The sequence below is a fragment of the Perca flavescens genome, chromosome 4 (genome assembly GCF_004354835.1).
Source record: "Perca flavescens isolate YP-PL-M2 chromosome 4, PFLA_1.0, whole genome shotgun sequence".
Lineage (NCBI taxonomy): Eukaryota > Metazoa > Chordata > Actinopteri > Perciformes > Percidae > Perca > Perca flavescens.
In genome coordinates this window covers 2,053,208-2,069,698 of record NC_041334.1, presented here as the reverse complement: position 1 = coordinate 2,069,698, position 16,491 = coordinate 2,053,208, and the positions used below count along the sequence as shown (strand labels likewise).

Here is a 16,491-nt window from a genome sequence, read left to right as displayed (position 1 = left end):
TTGTTGGCCAATGGCGTCACCACTTCCCACTGCCTCAAGATAGCATTACACCCAGAATGCACCTGAACACACCAGCACAAGACCAGCACGCCCAGAAGGCACCTGAACACACCTCCCTGTAAGACCAGCACGCCCAGAAGGCACCTGAACACACCTCCCTGTAAGACCAGCACGCCCAGAAGGCACCTGAACACACCTCCCTGTAAGACCAGCACGCCCAGAAGGCACCTGAACACACCTCCCTGTAAGACCAGCACGCCCAGAAGGCACCTGAACACACCTCCCTGTAAGACCAGCATTCCCAGAATGTACCTGAACACACCTCCCTGTAAGACCAGCACGCCCATGGGCCACAGATGGGCGCAGGTGCGTTTGCTATTTAAACTGTGTGGGCACTGGGCGGGAAACTGACAACTGGGTCGGTCTTAAACTAACAAAGCCACTTGCGTCGGGCTTTGTGCTGCACTGCGCTGGGTGCGAGATAGGACCCTGAATGTCTCTCACATCACATACATTATGAACAGGTAAGTGAGTGGTCTTGAAGAGGATTCTTTTTTTTCTGTCTCGGTATTGATGGTTTCTCATTTGGTCTCGACCTGGTCTTGGACTCGACAAAGATGGACTTGACTACAGCCCTGACACACACAAACACGCACGCACGCACGTTTTTCTCGATTACAGTGTTTTTGGGATCGTCACGAGCCAAAATCGTAATTACAATGTGCATTAATTGCACCGCCCTGAGAAAAGGTATAGGCGAGAATATTGCGGGAGATTAGGGAGACAAAGATTAAGATGATTTGGAGGATGGAGGAACGATGGGATTTAAGTGCAGGAAATGAGAGGAGAGGAAAAGGAAAGAGTGCGGGTAGAGATTTATTAAAAGGAAGAGGAGGAAGGGCAGGAATGGAAAAGCGAGGAAAGGGATCAGGAGGAGAGGGGGGAGAGAGAGAGACAAGGCGGCACAAATATTTGAGATAAGAAGAGAAGGTGAAGATATAAGAGAAGGTGCAGTAATAACCGTACGAGGATGAGAAGAGAGGATGGGCGTCAGGAGGGAATTGAAGTGAGAGTTAGAAGAAGTTTAGATAAACACGGACCAGAAGAATCTGGAGCTCTGACTCCACTGGGTTTGGTTTTTTAGAGGAAGAAAACTTTCACGGCCTCATAAAACATGTTTCTGCACAACAATCCTGCTCTGTTCTCATTCATCTCCACCGCTTACGTTTGGGTTTTCAGCCAAAAGCACCACACCAGAGCAGGGGGAATGAGAGGGAGGAATGCCAGAGCAGGGGGAATGAGAGGGGGAAACGCCAGAGCAGGGGCAATAAGAGGGGGAAACGCCAGAGCAGGGGGAATGAGAGGGGGAAACACCAGAGCAGGGGCAATAGAGCAGGGGGAATGAGAGGGGAAACACCAGAGCAGGGGGAATGAGAGGGGGGAAACACCAGAGCAGGGGGAATGAGAGGGGAAACACCAGAGCAGGGGGAATGAAAGGGGGAAACACCAGAGCAGGGGGAATGAGAGGGGGGAACACCATAGCAGGGGAAATGAGAGGGGGGAAATGCCAGAGCAAGGGGAATGAGAGGGGGGAACGCCAGAGCAGGGGGAATGAGAGGGGGGAACGTAGCAGAAGATATTCTTTTTTAAACCAAAACGTAGTGGTGGAGATAGAGCCTCAGTTGACATTGCACTCCACTTTTGACTTGCTTTATAAGCCAAAATAAAGTCCTCCAAACCATAGAGACAGAGTGCCCACCGTGTGTGTGTGTGTGTGTGTGTGTGTGTGTGTGTGTGTGTGTGTGTGTGTGTGTGTGTGTGTGTGTGTGTGTGTGTGCGTGCGTGCGTGAATCACTGTCTCGCAGCAATCAGTCTTGTCTGTTTCACTCACAGCTGATCTCTCTATCACTGAACACACACTGTGAAGAGAACAGGAAGGATGCACAGGACACACGTTCGATACTAAAGGGTGCATCTTTGTGCGTCTGTTTTTTTGTCAGTTTGCATTTATGGACACCATTAGCGTTTGATGTAGGCCTTTACGTCTTCTTCATGTCTGCCTGTGTATATTTAGGTACAGGTATGAGTGGCTGCACTGTTCACTACACTTTCAAATGAGGCCACACCAATTTAGGAGACAGGAAGTGTGGACCATCTCATGTAGCATTAGTGTTGCTTTAAGTGCTAGTTTGAGTTTTTAGTTGGGTGCATCTTTGTGTGTGTTTTATTTTGTCTGTTTGCCTAAAGTGTCCATTGGTGTTTGATGTGTGTACAGCTGCTGTGTAGGTATGTGTGTTCAATGTGATTTTATTTGATTTAGTGTTGAAGTACAGTTAGTGACGGTCTGCCCAAGCAAATGCACCTGCGCCCATCTGTGGCCCATGGGCGTGCTGGTCTTACAGGGAGGTGTGTTCAGGTGCATTCTGGGCGTGCTGGTCTTACAGGGAGGTGTGTTCAGGTGCATTCTGGGCGTACTGGTCTTACAGGGAGGTGTGTTCAGGTGCCTTCTGGGCGTGCTGGTGTTACAGGGAGGTGTGTTCAGGTGCCTTCTGGGCGTGCTGGTCTTACAGGGGAGGTGTGTTCAGGTGCCTTCTGGGCGTGCTGGTCTTACAGGGAGGTGTGTTCAGGTGCCTTCTGGGCGTGCTGGTCTTACAGGGAGGTGTGTTCAGGTGCCTTCTGGGCGTGCTGGTCTTACAGGGAGGTGTGTTCAGGTGCCTTCTGGGCGTGCTGGTCTTGTGCTGGTGTGTTCAGGTGCATTCTGGGTGTAATGCTATCTTGAGGCAGTGGGAAGTGGTGACGCCATTGGCCAACAAAAACCTGGTCTAAAGTCAATAACGCAGCATTTCATTGTTATTTTAACAGAGCATTAGTAAAATGCTCCTAGGCTCGTGCACAGCACACACACACTATGCTTGTTACACACACAGGGATGCACAGCAGCACACACACATGCAGAAGATTACATATAAAAATATTACGGTGTAAATCCTCCGTCATAACAGCAATGCTCCAAGGTCCAAACACGCCTGGCTTTTAAAGGGAATGGGAGAGGATCTCTGATTGGTTGATTGCATGTTACGCCTAAAACACACCTCTGATTAATGAAGACACTAAGTACAACCCTTTAGAACCAGGCGCCCGGTACACAGACACTTTTTACCACCCTCAAACTAACAAGAGTGGATTTGGACACGCCCTAAACGCGTCAGGCGCTTCACGCCGTGTGCTTAGATCATTAAAATAGGGCCCTTAGTGTGCATGTGTGGGATGTCAGCCTGAGTGCGTGTACTGTATATAAACTATATTAAATGAAACCATATTAAAAGTCAGGCTCTCTCCGCTGCTTCTGTTTAGCTTTGTTGGATATAATAAAGATTAATTTTGGGATGGTTTATATCCACTTCTGGGCGGTTAAAGTTGTTTTTCGGGACTTTGGGAGAGAGACCGTGGTGTAATACGCATCACGTCCTGCACACTCTATCCAGGCCCCCCCGCCTCGCCTAAACCAAACTTGGATTTGGTGATTTGTGTGTGATCTCCTGTTGTGTTCTACATGCGATTCCCTGGTTCAAATCTGGATCTCTCAAGTCCCCAAAATGTTATGGAACAACGCGGCGTGGCCCTTTAAATGTGGAACATCTGCTCAGAATGGAAATTTTGACATTTTGAAACCTGCTCTCTGTGGTGTGTGTGTGCACGCATAGTGTTTTATGAGTGTATCCATGCACCGTATACGAGTTTGTTTCTTCTTAACACACCTGGTGGGTGCTGGTTAAAGTTGTGTGGGAGTGACTGTGTGTGTGTGTGTGTGTGTGTGTGTGTGTGTTTGTATTTCATTTTGGGAGTGTGTATTAGTGAGACCCCCCCCGTGCTGTCCCTCATATCACCTATATAGAAACGCTGCAGACTCCGCTCATTGTTATGGAAATAGAGAGAATATGCTCTCTCTGTAAGTGTGTGTGTGTGTGTGTGTGTGTGTGTGTGTGTGTGTGTGTGTGTGTGGTAATAAAACAATGATGGAATAATTCTCTCCTGCTCTCTCAACATCTATTACCTCAATAAAAATGCATTAGCTGCCGTCTCCCTCTCCTCCTCAATCTGTTTATTTTTGTCTTTAACCATCTATCTATCTATCTATCTATCTATCTATCCTTCTCTTTCATGCTTCCCTTTTCATCCTTTCTTCTAACCACACTTATGCCCTTCCATCCATCTTTCCTTCCTTCCCCCTAACACGTTCCCTTATTCTCTAGTTTCATCCCCCTCATTATCCATCCCTCAACCACTCGCTCGCTCGCTCATTCCTCTCTACCTCCCTGCCTTTTATCCTTTCTAATCAGTCTCATTATCATTAATGCATCAATACGTCAACTCCTCCGTCTCACTGTCTCACAATCCCTCCTATCTATCATTTCCCATAACCCCCTGTCCTTCCTGTGATCCTCCCACTGAACCCCTATGGTATCAATTACCCTCTCCAACCGTCCCGCCTTTTCTCCTCCCTCTATCCTTCCCTTCATCCTTCCTCTTGCTTCCTGTCTCCCTCCACCTACTCCTACTCTATGTTCTTGGTTTCCTTTCTCATGTTCAGGGCTGTGTCTCAAAGCGCCAACTTGCACACTTCAAACACTTAGTTTTAAGTATATAGTGGAGATAACGCAAAAACTCTGAAAGTGCACCCGGATGGCCCCCTAAAAACATTCAAAAAGTCCAGTGTGGGACGATGGACCCTACTCGCAACAAAAAGGGCGCCGCCTTGACTACAAAGCGGAAGGGAGCCCTTGACCGGCAGCTGATTGGACGAATGCGTCACGTGGGTCTGGCTGCTCGAGAATTTCAAAACTGACCATAACAGCGGCTTCGTTCGGAACACGATATCATATTTTACGAAAATAGTTCACCGAAACGTGTTTTCTGAAAACATTTGAAGAGAGAAATAGGCCGTGGAGTTGCTGAATCTGTCTTCATTTCAGATCAACAAAGGTCAGTTTGAAAGACTTTTCGTCAGATTTTGCCACTCTTCATTTGCATACAGGAAAATCGTGTTCGTCACGCTTATCCCGCTCGTCATTTCCGGTAAGTGTTTTAACAGAAGTGTTCCTTTTGGGACAATACTAACCATCCAAAGTGGGCACTACGGCAGGAAGTGGTCAGTGACCATTAGCAGTGAACTGACAGAAGTATGAGGAATGAGACACAGCCTAGGTTTGCCTTTTAGAAACAGAGCGCATCGTGTTGTACTGAAAGCCACGCCCACCAGAGGGAAAACAACTGGCGCCACAATAAAACGAAGGGCTGAAACACTAACATTAGCTGTGTTGGAAACCGTTCCCTATAACAGAAATAGTTCCCTATATAGCGTGTTCGCCTTTTCGGTAGCGGAGTTCGAATTATATATATATATATATATATATATATATATATATATATATATATATATATATATATAATAATTTTATTCACTATATATTTGTTGGCTCTATACACGCTAAAAGTAGTGTTTTTTTTAAATGGAGTCTGGTGAGTTTAGAGCTAGAGACTTCAGAGCTGTTTCTGGTTAAACAGAAAGGATTTTAAAGGTTTTAACAAAACGCTATCTCTGTAGGGATCCATCCCATAATGTTGTCAGACACTTGGAATATTAATCTGAGTCTGTCAGCAGCAAAAACAGAACTTTAAGTAGATGCTGACCAAGGTTATTATAGTTTTGCATTTTTCATTAGTTTTTATTTTTTTTATTTTTGTTTTCAAATTCAGTTTAGTTTAGTTTTTAAAGCAGATTTGCTAGTTTAGTTTAGTTTTTATTTTTTGAAATTGCTTAGTTTTAGTCTTTTTTTGTAATATGGGTTCTTTGTTGGGAGCAAGATTCAAAAAGATCAGAAAAAAAGTAAAATACCCCCCCATCATCACATACCCTTCACCATACCTAGAGATTAACATGGTTTTATGTCAGTTAGCCTAATAGCTAGTTTGATTTGCATTGAGAGATGATTTTATGGAAAGTACCCCATGCCACTCTCTAGGTATGGTAAAGGGTATGTGATGATGTGGGGGTATGGTGAAGGGTATGTGATGATGTGGGGGGTATGGTGAAGGGTATGTGATGATGTGGGGGGGCTATTTTAATTCCAAAGGCCAAGGGAACTTTATCAGGATGCATAGTACCCTTGATCCATGGAATAACTGGCCTTTAAACATAACCATCTGCCTGCCTCTATGGGAATTTAACATAGGGGTGGACTGACTTTAGTTGTCAGCGGTTTGGACATTAATGGCTGTGTGTTGAGTTATTTTGAGGAGACAGCACATTTACACTGTTATACAAGCTGTAAACATAATACTTTATTGTAGCAAAGTGTAATTTCTTCAGTGTTGTCCCATTAAAAGATATAATGAAATATTTACTAAAATGTGAGGGGCGTACTCACTTTTGTGAGATACTGTATGTAAACAGTCTACACAAGACGCAGCAGTAAGAGCAAAATCTGTTAGTAACTGTTCCAGGAAAAAACCTAAATAGCCAACAGACTAAGGAAGACATCAACAGGTGTTTGAACTTTGGTTCGAGTAAAGTGATGAACTTTTTGGAGTCAATCGACTCCCACCGTTGTGTAGACATCCCAGTATCAATACACATATTAACCCACGCTTCCTCACACTTTTAGTGTTCCTAAGTATTTACTAACCAGCAGCTATCGGGTTGCCGGTGAAAGCCCTCCTGTAGTGTTCTCTGTCCTGCGGTTGTCTCCGTCATGCTGCCTGGCCCTGGCCCCATACATCCATGCCCTGTACCGGGTTATATTAGCTTCTGTTTTGGGGGAAGGGGCTTTGCGTTCTCCTTGCCCTGTCACTGCTTGTTAAGGTAAGCTAGGTTAGCCTCCTTGTGCGCGCTTCTCAAATGTACTTTCAAATTCGGAGAATTTTTCCCTTAATAGTCCACATATTTTACCACCTTCCACTGCGAGGCGCTTGCTTTTATCTGACACACATCAGTCATAATCAAATAGGACTCGGCCGCTTTCTTCCGACTTTTGGTACTGCTGTGATGCCATACGAGGGGCATGGACTATGTTGTGTTCAATTTGACGTGGAATGTTGGTATTTCTGGGTTCCCAGTCGGAAACTATACATGTCTAAGGCATAGACTGAAGTAAACAGGTCTATGTTCGGAAATGTCAACTCTGAAAGATATAACGTTATATTCTCTGTGAAAAGTAAAGGTAAAGGTACTTTATTTGTCACATACATGTACATGTAGCGAAATTCATTCTCTGCATTTAACCCATCCCCCAAGGGAGCAGTGGGCAGCCAATCACAGCGCCCGGGGACCAACTCCAGATCTGAGCCAGTGCTTTGGTCAAGGGCACTGCCTGGAGAACCTTGTCCATGTTTTTGATAGTGGGGGAAACCAGAGCACCTGGAGGAAACCCACGCAAACATGGGGAGAACATGCAAACTCCACACAGAAAGGCCCCAGAACCACCTGGATTGGAACACAGAACCTTCTTGCTGTGAGGCCACAGTGCTAACCACTGGGCCACCATGCTGCCACATTGACAAAGACGAAAACTAAGGACATTTACTCGGTGATTTTATTTCATTTTGGGTAGTTTTGCAAACAGGCATTACAGTTTTAGTTTAGTTATCGTTTTTTTGTAATGCCTCGTTTTTATTTTTATTTCAGTTAACGACAATGTTTTTTCACACCTAGTTTTCGTTATTTTGTTCGTTTTTGTTAACGATAATAACCTTGGTGCTGACTGATGCTGAATATCTGTCCTATAGGGTTACATTACAGCCCCGTTCACAGCTGCCGGCTACCTTGCTCCCATCGGTAAGAAACGGGCTGTTCCTTGTTGTTGTACTCCAAGTCTTTTCTCCCCCCATCTGTCTATCCCCCCCCTCACCCCCTCTCTCTTGTTTCTCCCAGCCTAATGAGTGAGATGTGCAGCAGTGTACTGTCTTACTGTTGCAGCGTCTGGTCTGTTGTCTCCATTACTCTTCATTTAGAGCGGAGGAAGGATGGACAGCCATGTCACTTAACTGGATTACTCTGCTCTGTTCTGCTTTATTAGGAAGTCATGCTGCCACGGTGCATGTGTGTGTGTGTGTGTGTGTGTGTGTGTGTGTGTGTGTGTGTGTGTGTGAGTGAGTGAGTGAGTGAGTGAGTGAGAGAGAGAGAGAGAGAGAGAAAGACACCCTGTAGGTCTAGATATCTGTGTGTTTGTGTGTGTAAAGCCGTTATGAAGAGCTACAACCTGACTTCAATGCTTTTATTGACTCGATGAAAAGTGACTTCTGGCATGCAGTGTCCTCTCCGTGTGTGTGTGTGTGTGTGTGTGTGTGTGTGTGTCTGTCAAAAACATTTGCATCGTGCAAAAATATAGCCTTGACACACTGGATTCTATAGGCAGTTCATTAGGGAAAGTGAACGTCTGTGTGTGTGTGTGTGTGTGTGTGTGTGTGTGTGTGTGTGTGTGTGTGTGTGTGTTTGATCTGCCAGTTTGCATACCCAGTGAGCGAGGGAGCGCAGGTTGGGGAATAAAGAAGAGAGAAATGAGAGAAAAGACGGAGCTCCCACATCCAGTCTGATTGTATAGTACATCCAGTGTTGTGCCGTGTCCTTGAGAGGCAAATAACCGTTTAAATATTCATGCCTCCCGCTCTGTGAGTTACGCCGTCAGACAGAAATGCCTCGGCTAAGACAATCTGTTTTCTTTGCCTCCTCTCTATCTCCGTCTCCCCCCCACCCCCAAATCTCTCCGTAGGGGTGACACCTCGGTTCGTTTTAGGAGGTTCCAGTTAGCTTGCGGTGTTTCAGTAGTTTAATATTGAAAGGTTGTACACCCAGTAGCCACTTGATTAGGTACGTCTGCACGCCCGCAAAGAAAGAAAGAGTTTCAGCTGCTGTTCACACCAAACATCAGAATGGGGGACGAATGTAAATCGACGGAACTTTAAAGGAACACGCTGACTTATTGGGACTTTGTCTTATTCACCGTTCCTCTCACTCTCAGTGGGGTCGAAAATCAAGCTGTTCCACTTAGCGCCACACCCAGGGGCCTGGAGAACTTCCGATGAGATTAGAAAGAAAGATGGTTTGTGCTTGATATTCAGTTTACTGTCCCAGAGCAGTGAAAGAAACTAGGAAAATATTCACATGTAAGAAGCTGGAATCAGAGAACTTGTAGCTCTGAAGTTTGTTTGCTTGAGTAATTCCTCTTTCCCTTTCTGGCACAACCCTCCGTTTGCAAATCAGTTCTGTTTCTGCAGCCCTCTACGAATACTTCAAACATGAGGATCTAGAACTTCAACTGTTGTGTGTTCATCCCTCTGAGGACAGAGCACAGACAGCTCGGTAATATATGCGACACCTGACGGGAATACCAGAGAGAGTTGGTGTGTATGTTTAAAGAGAGCAGATAGGAGATGTCGGTTTCCCCGCGGAGAGTTAATGTAAAGCCAACATTGTCCTTGTCCAAACACACAGGAAGAAAGAAAGAACGTCAGAGAGGGACGGAGAAAAGAATCAGCTGAGTGTGCGTGAGAGCAGGAATGCATTTATTTTACCATTTTAGGGTCCATTAAAAAAAACTGTTGTTTTTTCTACTGGACCAGGTGAAACAACACTAATATGCCTCATATGATGATTGAACAGTCTCTAGTTGCTGTTATTGTCAAATCACAACCCAGTCTCACGGCAGTTGGTGAAATGGTCACGTTATTTAATCGACACGTTTATGTCGTTTATTTCCTGGTGGTCAGCATGTTTTTAAACTAATGTATTTCAATGGGAAGCATCTTTCGTGTTCACAGCACACGACTACGGAGGCAAGTAGTATGAAATGCCGCAGGGAGGGTGGTGGGGGGGTGAATGGGTCAAGTAACACAGGATCGCGTCCCGCGTGTGACCTTTCCTTTCCGCGTTGTTCTTTTCCTAAACCCAACCTCGGTAAAGATGCTTCCCATTACATTCTGAGCACCATGGAAAAAAAAACTAGATTAATGTGTCAGTGTACACGAATCAATAGATTAAAAATAACGTGACCATTTCTCCAAGTGCCGTGAGACCGTGTTGCAAATCAAGAGTTTGGTTTATCTTCCAAAGTGGCACTCTTTAGTAGTAGTAAAGTACACTTCCCTCTATACATGGGAACTAACCCTTTAAATTCAAGAAAAATCCTGTAGGTAAATAGAGGTCATCTTCAGGAACGTTTGTTCCATTTGTACAATGAAAATAGATGAAATGAAAGATGAAAAGTAAAGCCGTTGAACTGGCTTCTTCGTATTACAGCGGAGGAACAAGGACGAGCTGCTACAGTATGTCACCAAATCCTCGTTGGTATTTTTACAAAAGCTCTCCTGAGTCTCTGCAACATCGGCCGGGCCAAATAAAAGCCTTGGTGTCGCCGCTGCGGCAGCACAAAGCTGCAAAATATGTGAGAAGAGATTAAATTCAGATTTTTTTTTAACTGGAATGGGGCTCACAGCTCAGAGAACTCCTGCCGGTGCGTTTCAACAGGAAAAACAATACTCCGGTGTGTTTTAATGAGCCTAAAATGTACTCCATTTAGTTCCCCGCTCGCCTGCAAAAATGTTAAGTAATAAGCCACAAATACATTCTGGAGGGAGGAATTATTTTAGAAAGTGTGTCCTCAGAGAACTGGTTTGAAGATGACTGCACATGAGTCAACGCTCCAGAGAGAGAAGAGGGAGAGAAGAGGGAGGGAGGGGGAGGGAAAGAGAGAGTGGCGGTTTCGTTCGTGCCTCGGGGGAATTTGAAGTTAACTTGGAACGTGGTTCAAGCCGAGTTTAGGCGAACGGGTCGGTCTCCAGAATGAGAGTACAACATCCAGCGGAGAGCTGACAAGTGTGCTTTTCACACAAAGACAAACAAAAAAAGTGCCAATATTGTATTATGCAATTTGGAATACATATTGGTAAGGTTTTAGGGCGCTTTTACATGCAACATGTAGAGACAACAGTAGAGAGTAGTATGTAGAGAGACAGCAGTAGAGAGTAGTATGTAGAGAGACAACAGTAGAGAGTATTATGTAGAGAGACAACAGTAGAGAGTAGTATGTAGAGAGACAACAGTAGAGAGTAGTATGTAGAGAGACAACAGTAGAGAGTAGTATGTAGAGAGACAACAGTAGAGAGTAGTATGTAGAGAGACAACAGTAGAGAGTAGTATGTAGAGCGACAACAGTAGAGAGTAGTATGTAGTATGTAATGGATCCATCGGCTTAATCATTAGTCCGTTTTTATGTCACCATTTTCTGACATTTGACAGAAAACTACACAAAAAGTAAATTGTGTAGTTGCAGCCCTACAACGATGAAACACTGCAGCGTTAGGGCTGCACAATATGTCTTTTCTTTTCAATCGTCATGATGGTGTCAGCTGGCGCAATAAACACGTCGCAAAAGGCTGCGGCATATTGCGAGAGACACTCAAAAAACATCAGAAAACAGTCTCACTTTTTGTCTCCCTCACTTCTGTCTCTCTCTCTCTCTCTCTGTCTGTTTTTGCATCTGGGTTTCCTTGAAGAGACGGGACGCGGAGAGAGGACATGTATATTCCACAGGGAGGCTCAGCTCGCAGCTCCGAGCCGTAGAAACTGTTTGACAGTTGAGCTGACAGCAGAGACGGCTGAAGACAGAAACCTTACCGTGGCTAACATCACAGCAGGCGGCCAGAAAACACAAAAACACACCTTCACATATTTACCGGCATTCTAAGAGCAAGCAGACATGACGGGAATCTACATGCAAAAGGGACACGCGTCGACTCTTCTGACAACACCTTTTCACAGCATGTAGAGCCGAGTTAGAGCAGAAATATAAAACATATCAATATATAATACAGCTGACTTTACTGCTACTATTGTGCAGTGCTGTAGAACCGGACTCCAGATAGTTGGACTACTGTCTTGGACTTTTGGACTTGGTATTTTCTACTTGGACTCGCCAGATAATCTAGTTGGTCTGTAGTGCACATTACCTGCTTTAAACCTTGTGTTGACTTCCCATCAACCATCAACTTCTGGCGCTTTTCCCGACATTTTTGTTAGGTTTTTTTGAACGCTTTTTTTTAATTCATGGCCAATAAACCACTTTTTTTTTGATGGATGCTGATAGCCAGGCTCTCATTGGCTAGCTGTTAGCCTATCAGATTCAAACAGCTTAGCTTATTGAATATTAATGAGAACTGGCACAAATCGAGCTGAGTCTTCCTGCAGACTTTCTATACCACGCTAGAATGGCTTGAAACAAGGTAACCAAGGTTACAGAGTCCATGGTAGAACTTCAGACATCACCACAAAGTCATGAAATACGTGTGGCAGGGCACCTTTAAATGCCATAAAATTGAATAAAATAACCAACATTCTATGAAAGTAATCATTTATTTTACCTGAAGAACATTGCATGTTTCGCCCTGCTCTACGCCCTGGTCTACACCCTGCTACACCCTGCTCTACGCCCTGCTACACCCTGCTATACCCTTGCCGCGTTGCAATGCTTTCTGATGATGCTGTAATTAGCAGGATGCTAATGTGAGCTTCATTTGAAGGGTTTGTCGTGGATTAATAGGAGACGGGAGAAGGAGAAGGAGCAGGAGACAGAGAAAAAGAATCTGCAGGATGGGGGGGGGCAGACGGGGGTCAGTGTCTTACCTCTTCTCGTATTCTCTTCACCGTTTCTCCTTTCTGTGGAGAGACGAGAGACACACAGCGGAATGAGTTGCACTGCAGAATAAAGCCACTGAATCCACATGGTTTACACGATGAGAGCTGAGTTTAGATTCAAGACTGGAGCTACAGTAGTCTGGGGGGACAAAACCTGCCGCAGTAACTAAGGGTCAGGTTTGCTATACAAATGGTCAGAAGACTAAGTCGGGGGGGGGACATTAACATGACTTGTGATTTCTGGATGAACGCAGGACATGTATTGAGTAGTATGCATGGCTCAAACATAAGCTTTTAACTTTTTCTAACCACATTTTTGACACTTTTGTCGTTTTATTTGGTAATTTTTGTTGTTTTTTTCCGACTTTTGTCGCATTTCTGTCGACACTTTCTAAAATGGGAGGATTCTTCTTTACTTTTAATACTTTAAAACTAAATTTTCCTGATGATACTTACACACTTTTACTGAAGGAACATTTTCAATGCAGGACTTTAGCTGGTAACGAGAGTATTTTTACAGTGTGGTGTCAGTACTTTTACTGTAGTAAAGGATCTGAATACTGCTTCCCCCGCTGAGGACGGCTTTGGTGAGCGGCGGCCTCGCCAGCCTCGTTTGAGAGCAGCTCCTGCGGGGCGACCGCAGACTGACACGGCTCAACAGGAAGTGGAACAGTCGTGTCATTTTCCTGCCGTCTTCATGTCAGAGTCTGCCGGCCAACAGGCCACACACTGGAAGTGAAGGGGGGAGGGCGGGAATCTAAATATACGTGGAGGGAAATCAGCCCCAATCGTGGGTTAGCGAATGTGCTGCCAGGGCAACGGTCATTATGACACTTCACTAGGCCGTGATTAATCCTGCGGGGGCTTTATTTAACACGTCCACGCTAAAATTGACTGGCGTCCTTGGGGCGAGCGCCTCCTTTTCACTAAGTACAGATTGGAATGACACGGCCCGGCTGGAGATTTTACACACTATTAATTCATAATTCACGGCAACTTTATTTCAGTTGCAGCGGGGATTACAGCGAACGCTATCTTGAGCGGTGTGCCAATTTCAGCCAACCGTACACTAAAGATGGGGAGGGATTTCTCATATGAGAGTGAAATGATTCCATGTTATCTACTCAGACATGATACCGAATGACTATTACATAGACTCCATAATTTGCACTTTGGGCTTTAATGTGTTCTAATATCTCTGCAGTGTAACAGCCAAAACACACCGTGCCCGTAACTGTCGTGTATAGCCCGCGGGGTGTAGATACGTGCCTGATCGGGCGCCTGGACATTCATATAGAAGGCGTATTTCTACATGCCGGTCACAAAGCAATCCTTCTCTCTCTCTCTCTCTCTCTGATTGAAAGAGACAGGATGAGTGGAGAAAACTGTGGGAATTGGCGCTTATTTGTGGCTGTGTGTGTGTGTGTGTGTGTGTGTGTGTGTGTGTGTCTCTCTCTCTCCGTGAGCCTGATCGCGCTGTGAGAAGTCAAGACAGCCCAAATCACCATGAACCTGGGTGTTTTATTTTGAAATGCGTTTTATTTTGGTAAAACATCCGGCTGCACTGTGGTCTTCCTGTACGCGATTGCCTGCCTGGCTCGACACATTCGCCCGTACCTCGCGCAAGAAACAGAGGAGACGCCGAAACTATCGCTGCAGCGCGCGGTGTGGCCGAAGATTGGATAAAACGGGCGGCGAAATGAAAACGTGCCCGGTGTGTTTCCACTTGTAAGAAGGAAAAGGTAAAAATCCAGCTCACCTTGCCGATAATGCTTCCTACCTCCTGTGGAGAAAACACAAAAGACAAAATGTTACTGTTGTCATCCTCAGAGGACAGATACACGGATACTAGTCTAGATCCACGACATTCCATTTCCGAGATTGCTCTGTGTAAAATAATAATAATAATAATAATAATAATAATAATAATAATAATAATAATAATACATTTTATTTAAAAGCGCCTTTCTCAGCACTAAAGGACACTGTACAGGGATACATAAGACATTTAAAAGCAGCAAAAAATAAAAATAAAAATGAAACAACAGAAAGAGGCAGAGCAATTGACATCAAGTGGAACAGGCCGTTTTAAACAGATGTGTTTTGAGTTGCAATTTGAAATGGGGGAATGAATCGATGTTTCTGAGTTGGGGGGCAACCAAATTTGTGACATCCCTCGATTTTAACCACAAAAAAAAAAAAGATCTCTGAGGCCCAGCGAATATATCAGGCTTTGAAACACACACACACACACACACACACACACACACACACACACACACACACACACACACAATACTCGGCCTGAGCTCACCTTCCCGTGCATGAGGAGGCGCAGCGTGAGCGTCACTCCCATGGCTCCGTCTCCAAACTCCTGCTCACAGCTCATGGTGGTGGTGGTGGTGGAGGTGTGGTGGTGGGTGGAGGTGTGGGTGGACGACGCTGCTGGGAGACGCATGAAGGTCCGAGGCCCCGGGGCGTATGGAGCTTCCCAGAACGCCACAGAGAACCCTTTCTGGAGAACCCGGCGAGGAACGTTTTCGGAGAGCCCTGGGAGGCTGCGAGAGGGCGGCGGGCGGGTTCGGGGGGGCGGGGGGGCGTACGGTGGGAAAGTAGGAGGAGCCGCTGTCAGGGGAGGCCTTTATCTCTGCTCCTGTTCCTGTCAACTCTGTGGAAAAGGAGAAAGAGGAAAGGCTGAGATCAGCATATATACAATCTGTTTATATGAGAATTAGTCTCGCACTGCCAGACCTTCCTCCACAGCGCTGCAGAGGAAGGTCTGGCTAGTCCACACTGCATTCCTGGATGAGAGAATAACGTGCTCTGGTTTATTGGCATTTCTTTAAACCAATCACAATCATTGTGGGCGGGGCTAAGCTCCGGACGGAGTCACGGTGCCTCTGCTAAATCTCTGTCTCAGGAAGGAACTTGTTTTGGTGGAACATGTGGACGTTCCACGTCTACTGCTCTCCCTCACCTCTGCCTGGTCTGTGTGTGTGTGTGTATCTGTGCATGGGGGTGTGTGTGTGTGTGTGTGTGTGTGTGTGTGTGTGTCTGTCTGTTTGCTGTGTGAGCACCTGTGGACGCGGGTATGCATGAGTGTGTATGTGTTTGTGTGTGTGTGCGCATGTGTGTGTGTCTTTAAGATTGTGTATGTATGTATGTGTGTCTGTATGTGTGTGTCTGTGTGTGTATATGTGTTTCTGTGTATGAGTGTGTGTACGTGTGATATGTACGTGTGTTTGTGAGTGTGTTTTTTGTGTGTGTTTGTCTGTGTGTGTGTCTGTATGTGTGTCTGTGTGTGTGTGTGTGTGTGTATGGATGTGTGTGTGTGTGTGTGTGTGTGTGTGTGTGTGTGTGTTAATGTGAGTGATCTGCAGTCAGATTGGCTCTCCGCTGTGAGCTGCAGCGTGTTTGTCTCTGCAGCCATGAGGCCTACGAGGCATTTCACTGATTCCACATCCTGAGCAGCGGCAGCGAGCCGACTCAGTAAGAGGTGTGCAAATTAACATAATATCTCAAGTGTCAGGAGCTAGTCAACAAGCCGGCGCGGTAATTTAAAAATTAATTGGGAACTGGGTTTTAAAAAGCTTAGGGGGCTGAATTAAATCAGCTCTCGGCCATGGAAATACCACTCAAGCGTGATGGTACTCGAGCATTTCCTTTTTACCCCAAACACTCCAAAACAGAAAGGAAAACAGCTTCAGCCGCTCCTGCATACTAAAGACGGGTTTTCGCTGTTGTTGCACACCCACACCCACACACGCGCACCCCCCCCACACACACACACACACAGAGAAACA

General features: G+C 45.5%; 1 protein-coding gene across 1 annotated transcript in view; it reads right to left on the bottom strand.

Moving 5' to 3' along the window:
- The window catches only part of pcbp4 (poly(rC) binding protein 4), a 62,259-nt gene extending 46,985 nt beyond the window's left edge, over positions 1 to 15,274 (bottom strand). The window contains exons 1-3 of the mRNA XM_028576102.1: positions 15,003 to 15,274; positions 14,448 to 14,471; positions 12,677 to 12,709 (exon numbers count right to left, since the gene is read on the bottom strand). Coding sequence (XP_028431903.1) covers positions 12,677 to 12,709; positions 14,448 to 14,471; positions 15,003 to 15,146 — 201 coding nt within the window. The 5' untranslated portion in view covers positions 15,147 to 15,274. The remainder of the gene's footprint in view (positions 1 to 12,676; positions 12,710 to 14,447; positions 14,472 to 15,002) is intronic.
- Positions 15,275 to 16,491: the final 1,217 nt, after the last annotated feature.